This window comes from Cynocephalus volans, chromosome 10 (genome assembly GCF_027409185.1).
Source record: "Cynocephalus volans isolate mCynVol1 chromosome 10, mCynVol1.pri, whole genome shotgun sequence".
NCBI lineage: Eukaryota > Metazoa > Chordata > Mammalia > Dermoptera > Cynocephalidae > Cynocephalus > Cynocephalus volans.
This window is the reverse complement of record NC_084469.1, coordinates 45765533-45776235: the sequence shown is the minus strand read 5'-3', so window position 1 is coordinate 45776235 and position 10703 is coordinate 45765533. Positions and strand designations below refer to the sequence as shown.

At 38.1% G+C, this 10703-nt stretch overlaps 1 protein-coding gene across 1 annotated transcript in view; it reads right to left on the bottom strand.

Annotated features, from left to right (window-relative positions):
- Positions 1 to 773: 773 nt before the first annotated feature.
- SPECC1 (sperm antigen with calponin homology and coiled-coil domains 1) overlaps positions 774 to 10703 on the bottom strand; it is a 186322-nt gene continuing 176392 nt past the window's right edge. Inside the window, exon 15 of the mRNA XM_063110531.1 lies at positions 774 to 1310. Within this exon, the coding sequence (XP_062966601.1) occupies positions 1221 to 1310 (90 nt within the window). The 3' untranslated portion in view covers positions 774 to 1220. The remainder of the gene's footprint in view (positions 1311 to 10703) is intronic.

The window sequence follows — 10703 nt, the reverse complement described above, 5'->3', positions numbered from 1 at the left end:
CTCATTGTCAGGGACTTATTGTAAGGACGACCGTCTGTGGGGCACTGACACAGAGCTATCTGCCACCCAAAGCAGCAAGTGATGGGCACTTACACATCGATCTCAACTGCCCGTGTGGGCTGCACCTTCATCTGCTACAAAACGCATGCTTATTTGCCCACAAACAGCCAGCAGGTGGTTACCTGGGCCAGACTGGGGCAGCTTTGGGGAGGGCTCTGCAGCCAGGTAGGGAAACTGGAAGGGTACTGGGGGAAACTGCTTTTTCTCTTTGTTCAATTATAAAAGGAGACATCACCACCCACCCTGAAGAGCTTCCTTTTGCCATTCAAATGTGGGAGGCCTCATGAAGTTCTGAGAGTAAATCAGTCCAGAGAGTTGAAATACTGTGCGATGTGCTGTCTGTCCCAAGTCCCCAGATACAAGCCTCAGACTAATTGTGCAAGTACCTGAAGACCTGACACAGGCCATTTCACATGCATGTGACTTTGTCCATTCTGTATGTGGCACAAATATGTGTGAGTGTGATGGGAGTGTGAACAAACAAGAGGACAAAAGGCGTGGTCAGTGCCTTTTGGGTGTAAACGACCCGCCGTACGTGTGTCCGAGTGCATACATCCTGGTAGGCAGGCTCCTCTGAGCTCACACACTTCACTTCTCACTCGAAGAATCAAATAAGGGACCGTGAAATCTAAAAATGGAACCGAATTCTAGGTGTTAAAACTGTCACCTAGAACTTGAGCATATTTCCCCAAAGGCAGGGCCAACGTGTTTCCAGGCCGCTCTGGAGGAAATGTTTCTGTTTGTTGGTTTCTTTTGGGGTAGTGGGGATGGGAAGATGGCAAGAACAAAATTTTTATAAAGGCAAATGTCAGGGTTTTTTAAATTAAAAAAAAAAAAAGGATTGATTTGGGAATCCCCAATGTGATTGGCGACTTGTCCTGGTTTCTCATGGAAATGGACTTGGGTGTGGAGTCTTGGTCTGGAAGGAGGAAGGCCACCCTCCTTAGAAACATCCTGGGGGAGAGCAAAGCTTCACTGACACTCCAAACGTGCGCATTTGGGATAGGTACAGCGCAGAACCTAGCTATGTTTCTTGTTTGTGTGTTGGTCCATTCAGATTGTGCCTTCCTTTGAAATCCAGACAGGTGGGTGGTGGTGGGCGGAACAGGGTTGGTGGAAAGTGACCAGGGGCTTCCAGGACAAGTCGCAGGCGACAAGATTTACGTCTCGAAGTACTTATAGATCTGCGCCACGTACTGCATCACACTCTGCCAGTCGGGCCGGTCCGTGTACAGCATCTCGCTGAGCTCCTGCAGGGAAAGGGGACAGGTCACAGGGGGCACACCATAGACCTCTTTCCACTAAGGGACTCAGATCCAAGTCAGGGCTTATATTGCCTGGAAACCCTCCACCTACACAAACAGAGGTGGAGGCAAACACAGATGGTGTTACACACAGTGAGTTACAAGAAAAACCTTTTTTTCCTATTTATTTGGGAGATACTATCCCTTTCAAAAAACAGAAGACAGGATCTCCTGCTGCTTTCATCTTTTAGCAATATGATGGCATTAAAAAAAGTTTTGAAAAATGAAAGTCACCCATAATTTCCCTACCGTAAAATGATTTCCACTTTTCTAAAGCACATTTGAATATACACCTCTAATTTCCCAGGCTTCCATCGTAGTGGACACACGCCCGCTGTTATGTACCCTGTGCTCTTTCACTGAGCAGGACGTTTTCATACACAATTTCCCATGCTGCTGCCCCGTTCTGCTGGCTGCCATTTCAGCGGATGCACACTGTCCAAGGGACTGCTGTCCAAAAGTGACATGACATGTAGGTGATGTGTGCTTTTTCGCCCTTACAGACTTTGCAACAAGCATCTTTGTGCAGTATTATTTCCTTCTGTTGAATTAGTCCCTTCAGATAAATTCCTAAGAATGGGGTTACCACAAAAGCCTCGAACCAACATAAAATGCAACCATTTATTTTACCAGCATTAAGTGTTACCATTTAATATGGGTTTCACCCTCACTGAGTAATTTTTTTTGCCTTTTTCTTTGTTGCTGCTAATTTTGCAAGTAACCCTTCAACGAGTAAGCATAAGGTCAAGGCCAGCAAATAATGGGCAAGAGGGCTGGGTGCCCTGTAGAGTAGCCAAGCTTTTCTGAAATCTGTGTCATTGAACATATTTAATTATTAACTTTGGGACTGAAGTTGGATTCTTTTGTGGTCACAGAGAACAGGAGGGAAGAACCCTGATGTAAAACCAGAAGCAAAATAAGGCTGAACTGAGCACATCTGTTCCTGGGCACTGACAACTAGTCGAGGCCGTTAACAGGCCATTTATCTTCTGATTCCACAACAGCTAAATATACTCTACTGATTTTGCTCCTTGGGTAGGCTAAAAAATTATCAGCATATCACTAGTCACAGGAAAGGGGTAGAAAAGGAGTGGTATCCACACAGATACACCAAGAACAATCTTAAAAGAAAAACATAACTTTCACAGAATACAAGGGTAAAAGGTCTCCTTCTACCTAGACTCCTGTAGTCAGGACTGTGCATGCAGACTGATGCATGACAAGCTAAAATTCTCACAGCAGGAGGGTTGCTTATATGACAATGCAGAAGAGAAATGATGAAGACTTGAGCATGCTGGGAAAGAGACAGATGAGCTATGAGAAAGAAACGAATGCCTACCAACTCAAGAGAGAGGGCAAACCTTCCTCAGTATGGTGGGAAGGATGTCTTCAACCTTGGAGAGAATCTGAAGTCCAGTAATACAGTTTTACTCAGACTGTTGTATGTGCTTGAATCTAATAATTGAATTAAAAATATTTGGAGGAAGTGATGCCAACAAGATGGTGAAATGGACCATCTCCAGCATGGCTCCCCTCCACAAGAAATCAACTTGCAACTATTGAAACCCAAAAACCACCACCCTGAAACCACTGGAGCTTGGGTGAAGAGAGGAGAGACTGCTGAGTCTGTGAAGGCATGGAAAGTAGTGGCACATGGGAGGAGGGATCACTTTGAAGAGTCCCATCTACCACCTTTAGGACAAGCAAAGCACTGCACACTGAGAGATCACTTGTCCTGCTTTATCAGAGGTGAGAGGAGAGAGTAGGAGGTGGGTGTCTGATTTGCCCAGAGGTCTGTGAGTCTTCCTGGGGGACTTGTGCAAGGACTGCCCCACAGGAAAGGTTTGAGGTGCTGAGGAGGGGGCTGATTGTCGAGGGCTATATAGGGGTACAGCACTAGAAACTGATCTGCCTCCTGATAGGCACAGGCACCATGCAGTGGAGACCAGTCAGTGCGACAGATCTGCAGGGGGGCAGTTTGTGGTAAAGACTCAGCACTGGGCAGGATTTTCCACAAGCCCAGTTACATTAGTGGAGACCCCACATGACCCAGATGTGACTAAAAGGCCAACAATTCAAATATTGCCCTCACAAAACTTTTCCCCGGTCTGAGAAACAGCAGCAAGGCAGCAATTCAGCTCAGGTATAGCATTTGACTTCTGGTCTCTGTGGGAAGTTTCCCCTATCTGGGAATCAACCCAGGCAGCAAATTAGTTCCAGTGCAGTGTTTAAGTGATGGTGGTTGCTATTAATCCACTATAGAACAGGAAAAAACAACAGATGAAAGTTCTGATATTCAGCAGTAAAGGACTAATTTATAAAAGAACACATTATAAAACCTAAGAGGTAGACATCTCCTCAAATGCACATGCATCAATGTAAAGACATGAGGATAAAGAAAGAGCAGAGAAATATGACATTACCAAAGGAAAACAACAAAACAGCAGCAACAGACCCCAAAGAACAGTGGATTTATGAAATGTCTGACAAACAATTCAGAATAACCCTCATAAAGATGTTCAGGGAGTGATAAGAAAATGCAGATAGAAAATTAAATGATAGGGCCGGCCCCGTGGCTCACTTGGGAGAGTGTGGCGCTGGTAGCGCCAAAGCTGCGGGTTCAGATACTGTATAGGGATGGCCAGTGCGCTCGCTGGCTGAGTGTGGCGCAGACAACACCGTGCCAAGGGTTGTGACCCCCTTACCGGTCAGAAAAAAAAAAAAAAAGATACTTGGAAAATAATCCGGGAGCAGAATGAGAAACTTGACAAAGGATTAGAATCTATTAAAAAATAACTAAATAGAAATTTTTTAAAAAAATGTTATCTGAACTAAAAAACTGCTTCAACAGCAGACTGGATCAAACAGAAGAAAGAATCAGTGAGCTTAAAGACAGAACATATGAAATTATCAAATCAGAAGTGCAAAAAGAAAAAAGAAGAAAAAGTGAAACAGAATTGCAGCAATTAGGGGACCTGTACGCAAAATAACCTCTGCATAATTGGCATAACTAAAGGAGAAGAAAAAGGAAGAGATGTAGAAAGCATATTTAAGGAAATAATTGCTGAAAGTTTCCCAAGTATGGAGAAAGATGACAGCATCCAGGTATAGGAAGCTCACAGGTCACCAATTAAATTCAATCCAAGATGAACACCCCAAATCACATCATAACCAAATTATCAAAAACTGAAGACTAAGAAAGAATACTGAAACCTGCATGAGAAACGAAACACATAACATTCAATAGGGCACCAATAAGACTCTCAGCGGATTTCTCTGCAGAAACTCTATAGGCTGAGAGAGAGTGGGACAATATATTCAAAATACTGAAGGAAAGAGATAGTCAACCAAGAATTCTGTGTCCAGCAAAACTAACCTTCAAATATGAAGGAGAAATAAAGTCTTTCATAGACAAACAAAAGCTAATGGAATTCATCAACACTAGACCTGGCCTTATAAGAAATGCTAAAGGGAGTTTTTCAGTTGGAAAGAAGATGATGCTAAAGTGTAACAACAACAACAACAACAACAAAACCAGGTAAAAACACCTTTGTAAAGTACACAGACAATTTTAGAATACTACAATGTTGTAAGGGTGGTGAGTCAACCACTTACATACTTAGTATAAAGGCTAAAGGACAAACCTAACAAGATAATAACAAATACAACAACCTTATAAGAGATAGGCAATACTAACAGCTGTAACTTGAAACAACAAAATGACAAAAGTAGAGGGGAATAACATCAAAATGTAAAGCTGGTTTTGGTTTTTTTTTTCTTAGTGATAAAAGTTAAGTTGTTATTAGTTTAAAATAATATGTTATAACTACATTTTTTTGTAATCCTCATGGTAATCATAACACAAAAAACTACAACAGATACACTGAAAATAAAAAGTGAGAAATCAAAATATACTTCTAGAGAAAACCACTTAATCACAAAGGATGACAGTAATACTTGAAAAAAAGGATCTACAAAACCACCAAAAAAAAAGTTACAAAATGGTAGTAATAAGTACCAATATATCAATATAACTCTAATTGTAAATGGATTAAATCCTCAGTTAAAAGACACAGAGTGGCTAAATGCATTATAGAACAAGAACCAACAAGAAACTCACTTTGCCTGTAAGATACACACTGACTAAAAGTGAAGGGATGAAAAAAGATATTTTATGCAAATGGAAATCAAAAAAGAGCAGGAGTAGCTATACTTATATAAGATAAAATAGACTTCAAGCCAAGGAAAGTTAAAAAAAAAGAAAGGAAAGAATTATATAATGATAAAGGGATCAATTCAACAAGAGGACATAGCAATTTTCTAAATATATATGTACCCAACCATGGAGCGCCCAGATATATAATAATATATAAAATTACTATTAGATCTAATGGGAGAGAGAGACTCCAACGCAATAATAGTTGGGGACTTTGATACCCTACTTTCAGCAAAGGAGACATCATCCACACAGAAAATTAACATAGAAACATCAGAGTTAATCTCCACTCTTGACTGACTGGACCTAATATGGACATTTATAGAACATTTCATCCAACAGCTGCAGAATACACATTCTTCTCAGGAGCACATGGAATATTCTCTAGAACAGACCACATGTTAAGTAACAATTCAAGTCTCCCAACAAATTTAAAAAATCAAAATCACATCAACTATCTTGTCTGACCACAATGGAATAAACTAGAAACCTATATAAAAGAATAAACATTGGAAAGTGTACAAATACATGGAAATTAAATGACATGCTCCTAAACAACAAGTGAGTCAAAGAAGAAATCAAGGAAATTAAAAAATTCATGGAGATAAATGAAAATAAAAACACAACATACTAGAACCTATGGGCTATAGCAAAAGCAGTTCTAAGAGGAAAGTTTATAGAAAAATATGCCTACATCAAAAAAGAACAAAGATTTCAAATAACCTAAATTATACCTGAAGGAACTAGAAAAACAAGTATAAATCAAACCCAAAATTAGTGGAAGGAGAGAAATAACAAAGATCAGAGAAGAAATACATGAATTAGAGATTTAAAAAATTACACAGGGCTGGTTGGTTAGCTCCCTTGGTTAGAACATAGCCTTGTAACACCAAGGTCAAGGGTTTGGTTCCCTGTACCGTCCAGCTACCAACCCCCCCCCCCAAAACCAAAAAAACAAAAAATAAACCAAAAAACCTCACACAAAACCAAAAATGAAACAAACAAAAAACTCACACATTTAAAAAAAAAATACAAAATTGGTAAAGGGCACAAAAAATGGTTACATTGTGTAATGATAAAAAAAAGCACAAAAGATTGATGAAAGAGAGTTGGTTTTTTGAAAAGATAAAGAAAATTGATAAACCTTTGGCTAGACTATGTAGAAAGAGAGAAGACTCAAATAAAATCAGAAATGAAAAGGAGGCATTACAACTGATACACAGAAATACAAAGGACCATAAGAGACTATTATTGGTTATATATTAACAAGCTTTCTAGAAGAAATGGATAAATTCCTCAGAAGACTAAACTTGAACTACCGTATAACTCAGCTACCCCACTACTGGGTATATACCCAAAGGAAATGAAATCAATATATCAAAGAGACACCTGCACTCCCACATTCATCACAACACTATTCGTAATAGCCAAGAGATAGAATCAACCTAAATGCCCATCAACAGATGAATGGATTAAAAAACTGTGGTACATATACACAATGGAATACTATTCAGCTATTTAAAAAATGAAATGTTATTTGTAGCAACATGGATGAAACTGAAGACCATTATGTTAAGTGAATTAAGCCAGGCTCAAGACAAATACCACGTGATCTCACTTATATGTGGAATCTTAAAAAAGAAGGTTCTCATAGAAGTAGAGAGTAAAATAATGGTTACCAGAGGCTGGGAAGAGAAGGGGCGGTGGGGAGGGGGGAGTTGTGTATTAACAATTACAAAGCTACATGCAGACAGAAGAATAAGTTCTGGTGTTCTAGGCTGACTAGTGCTAATATTACTATACTGTATAGTAATTGTATAGCATATAGGTAGAAAATAGGATCTTGACTATAATCACCATAAAGTGAAGATAAATGTTCAGGGGATGGATATGCTATCTACCCTAAGTGTATCATTGTACAGTATATGCATGTATTGAAATAATGTACCATAGCCCACAGATATGTACAATTAAATTTTAAAATTAAAAAAAATATATTTTGGTACATTGTTAACATAACATTTGAAATTTGTTCTGATTTGCTTGTTTGTTTTTTACAGAGGCATGCAGCCCTAGCAAGATCAGACCATGGAACCACTAACATTTGAAAATTTCTGAAGAAATATTTTGCATGTATCAGGAGAAGAGAGCATGCTGCATTAGTGACAATCTCATAATGCATGACATTGGTTTGAATTAGTAGTAAAAACCTTAAAGAAAAAACAATAACCCCCCCAAAACCCCAGACCCATATGATTCCACTGGCAAATTCTCCCACATACTTAAGAAATTACACCAATTCTATACAATCTCTTCTAGAAAACAGGAGGGAACACTTTCAGCTTATTCTATGACGCCAGCATTACCCTAATACCAACACCAGACAAAGACATTACAAGAAAACCACAGACCAACTTCCCAAATGAACACAAAGACCCTTAATAAACATTAGCAAATTAAATCCATTAATCTATAAAAAGTATAATACATCATGATTAAGTGGGGTTCATCACAGGAATGCAAGGCTGGTTCAACATACATAAATCAATGTAGTTTATCATATTACCAGACTAAATAAGAACAATCGTACAATCATATCAACAGAAGCAGAAAAAGAATTACACAAATTCAACAACCATTCATGATTAAAAACTCTCAGGAACTAGGAATAGAAGGGAATTTCTTTTTCCTAATAAAGCATATTTTACAAAAAACCAACAGCTGGCATCATACTTAATGGTTAAAGACTGAACGCTCCCCCCCCTAAAATTCGGAACAAGGCGAGGATGTCCTCTCTCACCTGTCTTATCCAACATTGTAGTGGAAGTTCTAGCTAGTGCAGTAAGGCATGAAAAAGAAAGAAAAGGGATACAGATTGGGAAGAAAGAAATAAAACTGCCTTTATCTGCAGATGATATGACTGTCTACATAGAAAACCCTGAAGAGCCCACATTCAAGTTTAGCAAGGTCTTGTGATACAAAGTCTGCACAAAAAAATCAATTGCTTTCCTCTATACCAGAAATGAACATCTAAAAATTGAAGTAAGTGAAAACAGTACTGTTCACAATAGCACCAAAGAAAACAAAAGTATTAAGGTATAAATCTAACAAAACATGTGAAGGATCTTTATGCAGAAAACTACCAAACACTGATGAAAGAAATCAAAGATCTAAATAAGTGGAGATATATTCTATGTTCTTGGATTGGAAGACTGAGTACTGTTAAGATGTCAGTTCTTCCCAGTGTGATCTATAGATGCAACGCAATCCCAATTACACTTCCAACAAGCTTGTTATTTTTTGTAGATGTCGACAAACTGATTCTAAAATCTAAAAAGGGTAAAGGTACTAGGATAACTAAAACAATTCTGAAATTAAGAACAAAGTTAGAGAACTAAATTTCAAGATTTTTTATAAAGCTATATTCGTCAAGACAGTGTGGTACTAGCAAGGGACAGACACTTAGATCAATGGAAGTAAACAAAGCCCAGAAATAGAACCACACAAATATAATCAACTGATTTTTGACAAAAGTGCAAAGGCAATTCAACAGTGAGGACAGTCCTTTCAACAAATGGTGTCAGAACAGATGAATGTGCATATGAAAAATAAAAAGGACCTAAACTCATACTCTACAGATTACACAAAAATTAATTCAAAATGCATCACAGACCTAAACATAAAATGCAAAATCATAAAACCTCCACTTAAAAATAGAGAAGAAAATCTGTGACCTTGGGTTTGGCGACAAGTTTTTAGATAAAACACTGAAAGCATAATTAAGAAAAAAATATCAGGGCTGGCCAGGCAGCTCACTTGGTTACAGCAAGGTGTTGGTTAACACCAAGGTTAAGGGTTTGGATCTCCATACCAGCCAGCTGCCCAAAAAAAAAAAAAAAAAAGAAGAAGAAGAAGAAGAAGAAAAAGAAAGAAAGAAAGAAAGAAAAAACTGATAAACTGAATTTTATCAAAATTAAAAGCTTTGTTTTGAGAAAGATATTTTTAAGAGAATGAAAAGACAAGCCACACAGACTTGGAGAAAATATATGGAAATCACACTACATAAAGAACTTGCATCCAGAATATATTTTAAAATTCTTAAAATTCAACAATAATTAGGCAAACAACCTGATTAAAAGGTGGGGAAAAGATCTGAATAGACACTTGGGCAAAGAAGATACATGGCTGGCAAATATTTTCCTGTAGGGAAATGCCAATTAAAGCAACAATGAGATATTATTATACATCTATTAGAACAGCTAAAATCTGAAAAAAAAAAAAAATGACAATATCAAATGCTGGTGAGAAGGCAGGAGAATCAGGAACTCTCTTACTTTTGAACTCTTTTACTTTTCACAACTAAAACCACCACAGCATTTATGGGATAATTACGGGATAATTTTTGTGATACGGATACAATTCTTTCAGAAGAATCTACCAGACAAGAAGCAGCAAACACACAGGTGGGAAGGCAGGTGGGAAGGCAAAGCTGGACAGTGGGGTACTGGGAGCATTTCTGAAGAATAAATCATGGAGGGTCTCTAGGTAGCACTCATCCTAGAAGACACGTTCCCCCTTGCTCAATGCTATAGCAGGCCTTTCTCGGTAGAATTTTTTTGCTCAAGGTATTGGCTAATTCTATTCACAGAAGGGAAGAGGTGAATTTAGTGAATCTGTGTTAATCTAGATAAAAATACAGCCTAAACTGGATATTCATAAAAAATAACATACAATCTTATATTTCTTGTTTTAAGCTGAAAAACACAACAATATTCATTTGTCCATCTGAGTTTGGGCCAAGGCCTTTTACTTGAGCACGGTCCTTGGGGCTTGAAGCCATCTTTCTTGCAAAAGCCAGATCCAAAATACAGGGTCTAGGAGGCCCTAATTTGCTGCTGCTGCTGCTGTTTTTTGTTTTTAAGTGGAGCAAAAATTTAAAGAAATTTGTAAAGCAAACTGACTGTAGAATCCATCTACATTTGTACAATTTCTTCCAATCTTTTTAATAACACTTTTCATTGTGAGATATTACATAAAAAGGGTATAAAATATGAATTCATAGTTGAATGAATTATTAGAAAGCAAATATGCATAATCGCTACACAGATGAAGATAATAGCACA